This window comes from Dromaius novaehollandiae, chromosome 25 (assembly GCF_036370855.1).
Source record: "Dromaius novaehollandiae isolate bDroNov1 chromosome 25, bDroNov1.hap1, whole genome shotgun sequence".
NCBI lineage: Eukaryota > Metazoa > Chordata > Aves > Casuariiformes > Dromaiidae > Dromaius > Dromaius novaehollandiae.
Window position 1 is genome coordinate 1,711,371 of NC_088122.1, and position 12,511 is coordinate 1,723,881.

At 67.6% G+C, this 12,511-nt stretch overlaps 2 protein-coding genes across 7 annotated transcripts; one reads left to right on the top strand and one right to left on the bottom strand.

The window, feature by feature from the left end:
* The first annotated feature begins 4,574 nt into the window (after positions 1–4,574).
* On the top strand, positions 4,575–6,795 carry NR2C2AP (nuclear receptor 2C2 associated protein). 3 transcript variants are annotated; one of them, XM_026116626.2, is made up of 6 exons: positions 4,575–4,658; positions 5,001–5,062; positions 5,178–5,268; positions 5,403–5,508; positions 6,051–6,118; positions 6,373–6,795. In XM_026116626.2, the coding sequence occupies exons 2-6, from the start codon at positions 5,022–5,024 to the stop codon at positions 6,487–6,489; spliced, it is 423 nt and encodes a 140-aa protein (XP_025972411.2). In that variant the 5' UTR covers positions 4,575–4,658; positions 5,001–5,021; the 3' UTR covers positions 6,490–6,795. The 3 variants fall into 3 exon arrangements, with proteins under 3 accessions (XP_025972411.2, XP_064353578.1, XP_064353579.1); XM_064497508.1 differs by having other exon boundaries at positions 4,589–4,803; XM_064497509.1 differs by having other exon boundaries at positions 4,589–4,687.
* A 573-nt stretch (positions 6,796–7,368) lies between these two features.
* Positions 7,369–12,466, bottom strand: RFXANK (regulatory factor X associated ankyrin containing protein). 4 transcript variants are annotated; one of them, XM_064497495.1, is made up of 11 exons: positions 12,245–12,466; positions 11,921–12,126; positions 11,647–11,724; positions 10,858–10,938; positions 10,440–10,505; positions 10,058–10,158; positions 9,111–9,236; positions 8,438–8,504; positions 8,140–8,220; positions 7,858–8,005; positions 7,369–7,759 (listed from the first exon to the last, which is right to left on the bottom strand). In XM_064497495.1, exons 2-11 carry the CDS (start codon positions 12,117–12,119, stop codon positions 7,744–7,746), a joined length of 963 nt encoding a protein of 320 aa, XP_064353565.1. In that variant the 5' UTR covers positions 12,120–12,126; positions 12,245–12,466; the 3' UTR covers positions 7,369–7,743. The 4 variants fall into 4 exon arrangements, with proteins under 4 accessions (XP_064353565.1, XP_064353564.1, XP_025972410.2 ...); XM_064497494.1 differs by having other exon boundaries at positions 11,921–12,129; XM_026116625.2 differs by lacking the exon at positions 7,858–8,005 and having other exon boundaries at positions 11,921–12,466.
* Positions 12,467–12,511: the final 45 nt, after the last annotated feature.

Below are 12,511 nucleotides of genomic sequence, written 5' to 3' on the forward strand. Positions count from 1 at the left end.
TGGGCCCGCGGAAACCCGAGAGAAAAGTTCTCATTTCCTATTCTATTGTACGGGACGCTGCCGCCCCGGCGCCGCTTCCTGCCTTTTGTGCGGCGCTGCCAAGGCCGGCGCTGCGCCCGCACAGAGCCCCTCTGTTCCCCTCCTCTGCGCCGCTGCAGCTGGCCTCCCCCAGAGGTGCCCAGGCGCGGGAGAGGGGCCCAGGCGTCCTGCCCCAGCCGCTTCCCGGCCCCTCGCGCTGCTCGCCGTCCCGCTCGGCCGTGGGCTCAGGTGCGAGCACGGGGCGAGGATGCTCGCGGCCGCTCCACCCCGGCAGCGTGGGCCGAGGCCACGGCAAGTCCCCGGTCTGACGCCGGGCCCCAGCGCTTGTCCCCACAGCCCCTGCTTCGACCCGTTTCCCTCCTCTTTATTTCCCTAAGCTTCGGCTGAAAAGCCGGCGGCGCTGATCCGGGGCCTGATCCGCACGGCGGATCGGACACAAGCGGGGGATGAGGTTAGGGGATCCGCCAGCCCGGCTCCTTCCCGCTGCCCGGGCGTCGCGGCATTCCCGCTGCCGGCAGCCCCGGCCCCGCGGGGAGAGCGGCGGCGGCGGCACCGCGGCTGATCTGCTCCCGGCTGTTTGTCTTGCTGCGCAGTGAGTTATCGGCGCTCTCCTCTCGAGTGCAGATAAATGTCATAACAGACACCAGGCAGCGGCTTATGGATGAGGATTTAATAGCGGCCTCCCCCCGCCCCGCGGGTCCCCGCGCCGGCAGCTGCTCCGCGGCCGGCGAGCAGGCGGCAGCCGGGAGCCACGGCGGGATGCGGGTGGGTGCCGGCTCCATCGCTGCCCCCGGCCCGCCCGTGTCCCCTTTGCACCCGGGGATGGGACAGGAGCACCCATCCCCGTCCCCATCCCCGTCCCCGTGCCCGGGGCGCCGGGAGCTTGGCGACTTCCCTCCCGGTTTTGCCGGGGCAGCAGGGCTGATGCCTCCTTTTGCGTCCCCGCCGCAGCTTTCCGGTGAAATCCCGCAGCAGCGTTGCCGTGACGACCCTCCCTCCCGTTTTCCACCCCCTTTTCCCTTTGTTGTGCCAGGGCCGAGCGGCCGGGGTGGTCCCGGGGGCTGGCGGGGGCGCAGGGTGGGCACCGGGGTCTGCTGCGGCACGGGGAGGCCTGGCAGCGCCGGGGCGGAGGCCGCGCGGCCCCGGGGAGGCCCACGAGGGCGGCTGCGGGTCCCGGGCCCTGCAGCCGGGAGCCACACGTGACACGAGTTTGGCAGGTCTCTGCCGGTTCCCCCCCCCCTGCAGAAGGCCACGAGCGGGGGTGACGCCGTGGGGTCCCGCTCCGAGCTGCCGCGTGCCCCGGTGGGGGGAGCCGGGGGGGCCGCGGTGCCGAGCGGCGGCAGGCGGCGGAGGCGGAGGCGGCGTGGGGACCCCGTCCCGTGCCCCGCGGCCGCGCTTGTTATTCCGCTCAGGTCTCCCGCCGGCTAATGAAGCCGGCTCCGGGAGAGCTGCCGCATTCATCCGGGGCCCGGCTCCGTAATGAGGCCTCTGCTCCCGCAGCTGGGGCCGGCGCTCGGGGCGCTGGTGGGGGGGGGCCCCGCGGTGGGACAGATGGACGGACGGACGGACGGAGCCACGGCCGCCGGACGGGGACGAGCCGGGCAGCCGGTGCCCGGCGTTGCCGCTTGCGGGTGCCGGAGCTCCCGTGCCCTCGAGCTGCTTCTGCTTCATCGCTCCCTGTTCACGCCCTGGTGATCTGCAGGGTCCGTCCGTCCGTCCGTCCGTCCTGCGTCCGCGGGGCCGAGGGGAGCCCGCGGGGCACCGCGGCGGTTGGCATGTCCCCCGTCTGCGATGGCCCTGGGGGCAGCGGTGCCCGGCCCCCCCCCCCGGGCACAGCTTCCTCCAAACCCGCCGGCAGCACGAATTGATTTTATTTTCTGTTTCCATGGCAACTGCCTCCCTCCCTTCCCCCTTCCGCTTCCCGGCAGCCGGACCGGCTCCCTCGCCCTCCGCCGGGACCCTGCCACCTCCGCGGGGACCCGGGGCGCAGCGCGGTCCCTTCCCGCCAGCGGGTCCCCAGGGAGCGACGGCACCGGCTCAGCGCCCTCGGCAGCAGGGTCAGAGCTGCCGGGAAGGTCAAGGTGATGCCGCAGCCTGATCCCAGGAATCCCGCCGCAGCCCGGTCCCAGGAATCCTACCATAGCCCATTCCCAGGAATCCCACCGCAGCCCGGTCCTGGGAATCCCACTGCAGCCCATTCCCAGGAATCCCGCTGCAGCCCTTTCCCAGGAATCCCACTGCAGCCCATTCCCGGGAATCCCGCCGCAGCCCTTTCCCAGGAATCCCACCGCAGCCCATTCCTGGGAATCCCGCCGCAGCCCTTTCCCAGGAATCCTACCGCAGCCCATTCCTGGGAATCCCGCTGCAGCCCGGTCCTGGCCATGCAGCTCTGCCCCACAGCTGGGCGCAGCCCCGCTCCCGGCACCGGGCACGCTGCCCTCGCAGCCCGGCCTCTGCCACCCCGCTACGAGGAGACGCCGCTTTGCGCCCTTAACGACACGCTCGTAATAAGATAATTATAATGATCTCCTTTCATCTGTCGCTTTCCACAGGGAGGAATCGGCCCCTGCGCTGCCCAGCTCCTTCCCAGTATGACGAGCTGCTGGGAGCCGCTGCATTTGGCGCGGAGCAGAGGGACGAGGCAGGGCCCGTGCCGGGGAGCGGGGCCGCGGTGCCGAGCCACATCCCATGGTGCTCCCGCGGGAAGCGGGAAGCGGCCGCTGCAAGGGCTCAGCTGCGCGGAGCATCCCGGCGGCCGGCGGGTGCAGGGGGAGCCACGCGGGCAGCTCCCGTGCAGGCCCCCGCCAGACATGGCTTTCCTCGGGAGCACGGCAGGGAGAGGAGCCCCGCGCGGGCTGAGGAAGACGTGGAGGCCGAAGAGCGCTGTGCCAGGGCCGGAGCGGCCTTTTGCACCAGCACGGCAGCATCGGGGCGTGGGGGGCCCAAATTGCTGCAGCCGCCCTCGCCGGGCTGCGGCCTGGGAGGAGACGGGGCGGCGGGAGCCGGAGGAGCCGCGGTCGCGGCGGCGGTGGGCAATGCCCCGGCGGCCCCGCGGCACCAGCGACAGCCCTGCCCCGAGGAGCCCAGCGACAACCGAGGCTCCTGCGGTTTTGACCCAATTTCCAAGGCAAAGTGTCGCTGCGTGCGTGCACGTGCGTGTGTGTCATTGCACACGCCGTGTGTCACTGCGTGCATGCACGTGCATGTCATCGTGTGCATGCACCGTGTGCAGCTGTGTGTTGCTCCGTGCATGCACCTGTGTGTCCCTGCGTGCACACAGGGCTGTGTCACCGTGTGTTTGCACGTGCAGTGTGTGTCACCGCGTGCGCGCCGTGGCCGCGTGTGCGTGCACAGCCCCAGCCGGGGGTCCACGGCCCGGACCCCGAGGCCGGCGGGGGTGCGAGCCCTGCAGCCCACGGGCAGCCGCCGCCGGAGCCGCGCTGCGAGGGGGAGGCGAAGGCTGTGCGGCCTCGGCTGGCTTGATTTCTGCTCTCGCCCGAGCGCGGGCAGCGCGGCGCGGCCGGCGTGACTCACGCAGGCAGGCGAGGGCGGGGAGGCGTGCGGCGCTGCACACCGTGCCGGCCGGCCTCCGGGTCGGCTTCTGCCGCCCCCCCAGGGAGGCAGTGGGCGGGGGGGCCGGAGACGCGGGACCAGGGCAGAGCTGCCGCGCGGAGCACGGGGGGGGCACGTCCCCAAAAGCACAGGGACCGCGGGCAAGCACAAAGGCACCAGCTGCCCAGGAAGGCTCATTTTAAGCAGCCGCTGCGTGCACACGGGTGTGTACCCCTCCTTGCACAGCTGCTCAGCCCCCCCGCCACCCGTTCCCCCCCCCCGGGGAGCTGCGGCACCCAGCACAGCACGGCGCAGTAGCCGGGCTGCCCAAGCGCTGCCCGGGTTCGCCTGGGCCCCGCGGCCGCGCTGCCTCTGCCGAGAAGCGGCGGCACAAAGGCAGCGCTGGGGAAGCAGAGGTTTCTTGGACTTTCTCGCGCTTTGTGCTGGTGCCTTGCACCAGGGCAGGTGTGCAGGGACGCCCAGATGTGCAGGGATGCCCAGATGTGCAGGGATGCTCGTGTGTCCAGGGACGCCCAGATGTGCAGGGATGCCCAGATGTGCGGGGATGCTCGTGTGTCCAGGGATGCCCAGATGTGCAGGGATGCCCAGGTGTGCGGGGATGCTCGTGTGTCCAGGGATGCCCAGGTGTGCAGGGGTGCTCGTGTGTCCAGGGACGCCCAGATGTGCAGGGACGCCCAGATGTGCGGTGCCCCGGCACATGCAGGCCGTGGGCGGCCGGGCTGCGCACACCCCCGCACGGTGCCCCGCGCCGGGCGAGCCGCGCTCCGCCAGCGCCATCTGGAGCGTCGCTGCGGGAGGGCGCCGGGCCGAACCGGGTCCGGTTCGGGGGCACCGAGCCGGCGCTGCCCCCCCCGCGCTGCCCGCGGCTGCGCTCGGGCCGCGGCGCGGAGCTCAGGGCCGCCCCCCCGGGGCGGGAGCGGGAACAGGGCGCTCCCGGACGCCTGGGCCCCTGGAGCGGGGGGGGCGGGGCGCTGTGCGGGGAGGGCGTTCCCGGACGCCTGGGCCCCGAGGAAGCAGTTCCGCCGCTTCCTGCGCGCTGCCGGGTGGTGAGTGCGCGGCGGCGGCGGCGGCTCCGGTCCGAAGCCGCGGGGATGGGCGCGGGCCGGGGCCGGGATCGCGGGGGCGGCCGCCGGGTGCCCCGACCCCACCTGGGTGCCCCCAGCCCTGCCCGGGTCTCCCCGTCCTGCCCAGGTGCCCTAATCCTTCCCGGATTCCCTAGCCCTGCCCAGGTGCTCCCAGCCCTACCTAGGCGAGCCCACCCTGCCCGGGTGTCCTAACCCCATCCCGGTGTCCCCAGCCCTGCCCAGGTGCCCCAACCCCACCTGCGTCCCCAGCCCAGGCCCCCCCCACGCTCCGTGGCCCGGTCCCCGACCCGCGTCTCTCCGCAGGCAGCGGGGTCGCGCGCAGCGATGCCCGAGGTGCCCTTGATCTGCGCCGACACTGCCACACGGTGAGTCGAGGGGACCGTGTCACCCACGCGGGTCCCTCCTGGGCGCCACGCGCTGCCCCCGGTGCCCCCGGCCCCCTGCGTCGCTGGCCCCGGGATGTGACGCGTGGCCTCGCAGGGTGAGCTCCGTGCTCAACCGGGACGTGAAGCAGTTCGGGAAGAAGCACATGTTCGACGCGAACGAGGAGACGTGCTGGAACTCGGACCAGGTCGGGGGACGAGGACGGGGGGGGCCGGAGGGCGCCCTGTGCCCGCGCGCGGGCCGGGATGTGCCGAGGGGGCTCCGGGCTCCCAGCCCGGCGGGGACCGGGGGACTGAGCCCTGGTGCCGTTCCTGCCTTTAGGGCCCGTCCCAGTGGGTCACCCTGGATTTCCCCCGCACCGTCAAGGTCTCGCGGCTCCACATCCAGTTCCAGGGGGGATTCTCCAGCCGGCTGTGCACGCTGGAAGGTGAGGAGCTGCCTGGGGACGGGCGGCGCCTTCCCCTCCTCTTACCCACACCGGGATCCTGCAGCTTTTCATTGCGGAGCCTGGAGGTATTTGGGAACTGTTCCCAAAGCGCTGGAGGGGCTGAGGCTGGAGCAGAGGGGGGTGAATGGGGAGGCCCTGTGGTCCTCCAGGACCCTCGTTTGCAGGCTGGAAAACGCCTTGCCAGCTGCCCATCCCGATCCGTTAGCTATCAAACCCGCTACAATGCCTGCGGGTTTCCGCAGGCCCAAATTCAGGATGCGGGAGCCGGGCCAGACAAGGGGGCTGCGCCCTGGGTTGGACCCAGCAGGTCCCTGTGTCAGGACGGGGCACTTTGCTCCCGCGTTGCACCCGAAAGCCTGGTGAGGGGAGGCGGGAGGCAGGGAAGTGGGTGCCGGCGCCGCTCGCACCCGGCTCCCTGCACGGGGGGTTCGTTGGGGCGGCTGAGACGCAGCAGCCGGGCCCCAGCGTGGCCGGCAGAGGCTCCCCCGCCACGCGGCTGCCTCCACCTTTGCCCTCCGCAGGCTGCAGGACGGGCGAAGAACTGGTGAAAATATCCGATGTGTACCCCGAGGACAGCAATGCCCTGCAGATATCCTTTGGCTTGCCGCGGGCTGGGACGGGTGGCTTGGCGGGGGGGGTTCAAAGCCACCCGCAGCCGCGGAGGGACGGGGGCTGGCGTCTGAGCCGCGGTTTAGAGGCCCTCGCTACAGCTAAAGCAGCTCAGTGGGGCAGGAGCGAATCTGGGAGCGGCGGCATGCCGTGTGCGAGCCCTGCGGGCTCGGAGCGGGTCTCCCGCGTGCCGCTGCATCCCTCTGCCCGTTTCCTCCTTGACGCGCTCCGCACAGCTTCCAGGTGGAAGAGACGGTGCTGGATAAGCTGAAAATCACCTTTGAGAACAGCACTGACTTCTTTGGGAGGCTGGTCGTGTACCACCTCGGGGTGCTGGGGCAGCGGCTCTAGGGCGGCGGCGAGGCACCGTGGGCTGGGTCGCTCCCCGGCCGCCGGGGCCCCCGCAGAGCCCGTCACCAGGGGCTCTGCCCTGCGCGGGGACGTGGGGCGGTGAGCCCTGCCGGGGGGACATGCTGGCCCCACGTGTGCCCCAAGGTGCTGGCGGAGGGGGACCCTGCTGCCCCGCGGGATGGCCAGCTGTGACAGAGGGAGGCCAGTGCACAAAGCCACGTGCCTGGACTCGCAAGCCAGCCTGGGGCCTCTGCTACAGGACAGAGCCCGTATGAGCGGCTGAATAAATGGTTGTGGCCTCCTGCACCCTCCTGACTGCTCCTTGGGTGAGTGGCATCCCTGGACGGGTGAGCTCTAGGCTCTGGGCTCAGTTCTGCTGCTTCACGATGCAATCACGTGGCTGGAGCAGAGAAGAGGAGGAGAAACTGCCTCCCGCTGCGTGCTGCGGGGCTCTGCCTGTCTCTCGCCTACTCTAATAACCCCCCAAATCCCCTCCCGGAGCAGCTGCTCGCCAGCTTGGCAGGGCTCGGCCGTGGGTTGCAGCGTGCCGGCCGCGCGGCCTGGGCCGTGCTTTGTTCGTGGCTGGCAGGGCGATGCTTCCCGCCGGTGCTTGCTGGGTTTTGCTCCTGCCTACGGATATTTCCCCGGCTCACTAGCAGCGCGGCGTGCAGGGAGGGCTTGGCAAGTTCACAGGCATTAAGATGGAGCCTCGCTCTTCAAAGAGAGCTCCAGAGAGGAGCAGCAGGGCACCGGGAAGGCCCAGCCCTTGAAGAGCTCGGTTGGCCCAGTTCCCCTTGCGGTTCCCTAGTAGCTGGTGCTGGGATCAGGGACCGGCTGCTGTGGCCAGCGGGTGGGATGCTGCCAAGGCAACAGACAGGGTTTCACACAGCTGCTTCAGAGTTTACTTCCAAAAATGCAATACCTGAATACCTGCGCGCACAAAGCAACGGAGCCTGGACAGAGCAGAAATGCAGCTGCCCCAAGGAACTCGTGCCTCCGGGTGCGAGGCGCTGCGGCCGTGCCGCCCTCCGGGAGAGGCGTCAATCCGCCCAGGGCAGGCGGTTCCCTGCCTCCTCCACATGCTCCTTGCTAGAAGCATCACTCCTCTGCCCATTTTGGGACCGCTGGGTCAGGCCGCTGTCCTCGTAGAGGAGAGCCTTCGCATCGGCCAAGAGAAGCGCTGGCGTCGCAGCGATGCAGCGCAAACCGCGTCACTCCAGCTCCTTGTTCTGAAATAGCTTGAGGATGTGATTTTCAATAACCTGTTGGACTAAGGCAGGGAAGAGAAGGGAGAGAAATGAAACCCAGGGAAGCCAAGCCTTAAAGAAGCCAACATCGCCACGGGTAGGACATCCCCTGGTTGGTCACCATTTTGCTCCTGTTTTCCAGTGGAAGGTAGGGAAACTGCTTTCTCCAGGGGCCTGTCGCCAGCTCCCCTGCCCCAGCCCCCTCTGCAGCACACCTCTGGTTTGGGAGGGGGAGCAGGACCCACACTGATTTCTCTGGCTCAGCTTCTCTGGGTGGCAGAGCAGGGAGCTGTGGCAGAAGGTCAGGGAAAGCCCCAGGCAGAGCTGGGAGCTGGGAATTGCCTGGAGCCTTTTCCAGGGAGGGAAAACCGGGCTCTTTGCCATGCACGCAGCGGACACTTGCCTTTCTTGTGTCCCAGGGCCACAGCCAGATCCATGGGGGTGTAGCCAGAATCTGCCTCCGTTGTCAGGTCGGCGCCACGAGCTGCAAGCAGGCAGTGGAGATCAGGGCTCCGCTGCCGATGTGACGTCCCCTCCGGGGCAGGCACGGGGCAAGAGGACCCCCGAAAGGGGCCGGTGCCCCATGACGTCCCCAGCTGCTCAGTTTCTCCCCCCGGGTGTGTTGCGCTCTCTCCGCCCGAGGCGGTTACCCACAAGCAGCAATTTGAGGCCAAGGACTAAGCGTGGATCTTCCCCGTTACCTAGGAGGGCCTCGACACACTTCACGTGGTTGCCGCGCACGGCGTAGAGCAGAGGGGTGCCGCCGTTCTGCAGGGAAAGGGAAGGCGCCGTCAGCGCTGGCTTCGCGGGGCTGCGCTCACCCAGCCCTCGAATTCGCAGGGCGAGCACGTGGGAGCCACGTATCGATCGAGCTTGGCTCGGCTCAGCCAGCCCTCTCCGCTGTCCTGCCCCGTTTCTCCCAGGGTGGTAGGTCCCAGAGCTGCTTGCTCCCCTTTCCCCCCCCTCCCGGCTCCAGGCTGGGTGTTTTCTTGCAGAGTGGCTCTGTGCACGTTTTATCCCCTGATTCTCTGTATGTAATACAATAACTCTGTATTATTTTAAGGACAACCTGAATTTATGAGCACGGTTTCCTTGCGGCTGGTAAAATCACCAGCATGAGCAACTGAGGAAACCATTTAAAATTATTATCCAGATTAATTTCTTTAAACAACCATGTGAGTGTGCAAATGAGCACAGCAAGCCTGGGCAGCAGCAGCTAGGAGAGAGGCACTGCTCAGAGCAGGAGGCAGAGCAGCAGCAATCTGGACTCGCTGCTGTTTTTTAAAATGAGCTCTGCGGAGCCCCGTGCTGGGCTTGGTGTCACTCCCAGGGCTGGCGCGGTCCCCGTGGCAGCCTGGGCCCAGCGGCACTCACCCAGTCGTAGATGTTGATGTCCACGTTCCTCTCCAGCAGCATGATGACGATGTCCGTGTAGCCGCCCATGCTGGCCAGGGACAGGGCGCTCTCCCGCTCCTTCGCCAGCGCGTGGGGGTCAGCGCCCTGGGGACAGCACAGTGAATTAAGTCCGATGGTTCCTGTCACTGAGCCCTCTTCCCCCTCACTAGTAACAGCGTTAGCAGCCCTGTCTAGTTAGAGGCTTGTACAATGGCCTGGGTCTCTTTGTTGCTGATTTATCTAGAAAAACTACCCAGCCCTCTGAGCCCTGCTAGCCATGGACCTCTCCTGGCCTTCGTTATATCCTTTATCAATGCATCACCTTGCCTATTTTGGCTTCTACTTGTCTCTCTGGTGATGAATTGCAGTCTTGCTGCTAACACAGCAATGAAGCCAGTGTTTGGGCAGCGCTTACGTGGCGTGAGCACTCGCTGATCCACGGACACGTGGACGGGTGTGGGACTGAGCTTTGGGAAGCATCTGGATCCAGGATGGGGGGGGGGGGGATCTGGTTCCTGCCCAGCCCTGGGACAGCCCCCGGCTGCCAGCCCGGCACTCAAGGACGATGCAGCAGTGAGTACATTAACTGCGACAGCACCTCAGCAAGCACATTTGCTGGCGGATTACAGGGCCCAAGTGATAAGCCTGATCTCAAATTACCAAAAAGCAGATATTTAATTACAAACAGTTATTGCTAGCTATGAGATAAGGCTCGTTCATGCTCCTGAATTAGCCCACAGCCCGATGGGGAGTTGCGTCCGACAGCAACCGTCTGAGCCATTAGCTCTGCAAATGTGTCTTCCTGTTCAGTGCCACGGGAAGAGGTCGGCTGAGATGGCGCCAGGACGTTACTGGACTTCTCGGGCAGGAGCTGGGGGCTGGGAGGTCTCCTCTGACCCCGATGCCGCGCTAGCGCGTGCCCTTACCCATTCCAGCAGGTGACGGACCGTTTCGATCTCTCCGAAGGCAGCAGCCCAGATCAGCGGGGTGAAGCCTCTCTCGTCAGGTTTATTTACGAAGTTCTCGCCTGCACAAACACAGGCAAAGCATCTTATGTGGGTAGGACAAAGCCCCCTTGCTCCCTGTCTCCCAGTAAACCCAGCAAAAACTGTAAAACTAAACCAAGGGTTTATCAAAGGCTGCGTTACGACCTGGCAGGACTCTACGTGATCTGGGGTGGAAACCCAACCCATTGCTACTCCCCCACATCCCCTTTTGCTGCAGCAGAGAGCGGCTGTGCACGGTGGCCGCCTGCACGGGGAGACTAACACCGGGGAAAGTCTAGGCAAGGCCGAAGGAGACGCGTACCTTTCCGAAGATGCTCCTTCAGCTGGCTGAGCTCACCTTGGGCAGCCAACTGGTGAATGGACAGCGCTGGGGGATGGAAGGAGTCAAACCATCAGGACAAAGTGTTTCCCCAGCCCAGCACCCTGTCTGCGGGCAGCCCCCCTGCTCCATCCTGCCACGGTCGGACCTTTCCTGCGCCCGGCAGGACTCAGGGCACCTGCGAGTCCCTCCAAGTCTGGGGCAGAGGTAAATGCAGCCCCCAAAAAGCCCAGTGGGTAACTAGCACCCCCCCACCATTCATTGGTGGGACCAGCCACCCATGGCGAGAGACCGTCCCGTGGGTGCTGCAAAACGCCAGGGCGTCAGGAGACAATGAGGCTCCCACCCCGCTCTCCCGCGGCCGCTTCCACCGCATCCCTGCGCAGCCCCCAATACTCACTGTCCAGCGTGGCAGGAAGGGCCGAGACCTCGTTGCCCCGCTGCCGGTTCGTCAGCGTGTTCGAGTGCCGCAGGGGGAAGCCTGTCCCAGAGAGAGGGAAAGTCAGAGCGCGTCTCCTTGCTACGCAGGTAGGAAGGAAACTATCTTGAGGCTGAGAGCTTCAAAAGTGGCCAATGGCCCCTGTCAGCCTAATGCACCTTATCTGGAGCTGTTTCCTCCTGTCCCTAGCAAAAATTGAGCCCTCTAAAAACGGGATTGTTCCCTTGCAAGCAAAGAGGCTGGAGAGCCAGGTTTGACCAGTGGGCAGGGAACAACAGCTGAACAGGGAGGATAAAACACAGCCTGAACGGCTGCCTGTGGAGGGGCCTGGCAGGAGGCATGGGTCTTGCATTAGTGGCATGATCACACGTGACAGCGTACTGCAGGGCACAGGCTGGGACGTGCTGAGGTTCCTCCTTGTTTTTCCTACCCTTAAAGAGCTCCACTTGGAAATCTCGATGTGTTTCCAAAAAGAATGTTACAGTTTAGTCCAGAAAGCACATGAAAAGCGTTTGTAATCCACAGTTCCACTGCGCGGAGCTGCAGCGACCTCTCACTGCTGACACGAGTCAGCAGCAAGGTCTGGATCTGGACTCGGCCTTGCCACCTTACCGCAGGGACCGGCAGCAGCGAAAGGCTTTTTTTCCAGCCGCCTTGGTGGGACACAAGACCCCTTTCCGGGCGGGCGAGCTCTCCCATGCCAGCCTCGCCCCTGGGCCGCCCCAGAGCCTCGGGCTCCCCAACACTCACTGTCGAGGGCCGCGGCCGCGCTGCTCCTCTGCCCGTCTGTCGAGGCGGCCGTGGGCTTCGGGAGGGCAACTGCTCCACCTGCAAAACAAGGCTGGCGGTTAGGGGCTGGGGGCACCGGCGGGGGGAGAGGCAACGGACCAAACCTCGGGGGAGCCAGACCCCCCCCCCCCGCCCCGGTCTCCGGGGCACCCCGGGCTTTTCACCCGCCGGTTTCCAGAGGCGGCAGCTCGGTGCCTCCCCCCTCGCCTGCCGCCCCGTCTCCCCCTGCACTCACCCTCGGCGCGGCCCGAGCCCCCCGGGGGGGCGCCGCCGTCCCCGGTGCCCCCCGTGTCCCCGGTGCCCCCGGTGCCGGGCAGCTCCTCGGGAGACGCTTTTCCCTCCGCGCCGCCTCCTGCCGCTCCCGGGAGCCCCCCGGTGTCCCCGCCGACGGCGGGGGCCCGCCGGAGCCGAGCGGCCGCTGCTTCCCCTTCCATGGGGCGGCTGCTGCACGGAAAACGCGTTAGAAACGGGGCAGAAACGGCGACATCGCCGGGCCGGGCCGGGCCCCGGGGCAGGCCGCGACACCCCCCCCGCTCCCCGGCGCGGGGCCTGGGCTCACCCCAGCGCCCTCCGCAGCCGCCGGGCCCCAGCACTTCCCCTTCCTCCGGCCTCCAGCCCCGCTAGGGCCGCGGGGGCGGGCAGCGGGGACCGGCCGGGGGAGGCCGCCCCGGGGGAGGCCGCTCCGTCCCAGCCCGGCGCGGGCCGCGGCCCAGCGGGGTCCTGGGGGCGCCCCGGGCCCCCCCGCGGCGGGGCCGCGCGGCGGAACGGCGGGGCCGGGCGGCGGTTTCTGGCCGGGGCGGTTTGGAGCGGGGGCCGCGCGGGGCGG

Coding starts and splice junctions, on each gene's coding strand:
- NR2C2AP (XM_026116626.2), top strand. CDS start 5,022: ATGCCCGAGGTGCCCTTGATCTGCGCCGACACTGCCACACG. Junction 5,063..5,177: donor TGCGCCGACACTGCCACACG/GTGAGTCGAGGG, acceptor GTGGCCTCGCAG/GGTGAGCTCCGTGCTCAACC. Junction 6,119..6,372: donor AGGACAGCAATGCCCTGCAG/ATATCCTTTGGC, acceptor CGCGCTCCGCAC/AGCTTCCAGGTGGAAGAGAC.
- RFXANK (XM_064497495.1), bottom strand. CDS start 12,119: ATGGAAGGGGAAGCAGCGGCCGCTCGGCTCCGGCGGGCCCCCGCCGTC. Junction 10,939..11,646: donor CGCGGCCGCGGCCCTCGACA/GTGAGTGTTGGG, acceptor TCTCTGGGACAG/GCTTCCCCCTGCGGCACTCG. Junction 8,221..8,437: donor GTGTGTCGAGGCCCTCCTAG/GTAACGGGGAAG, acceptor GCCTGCTTGCAG/CTCGTGGCGCCGACCTGACA.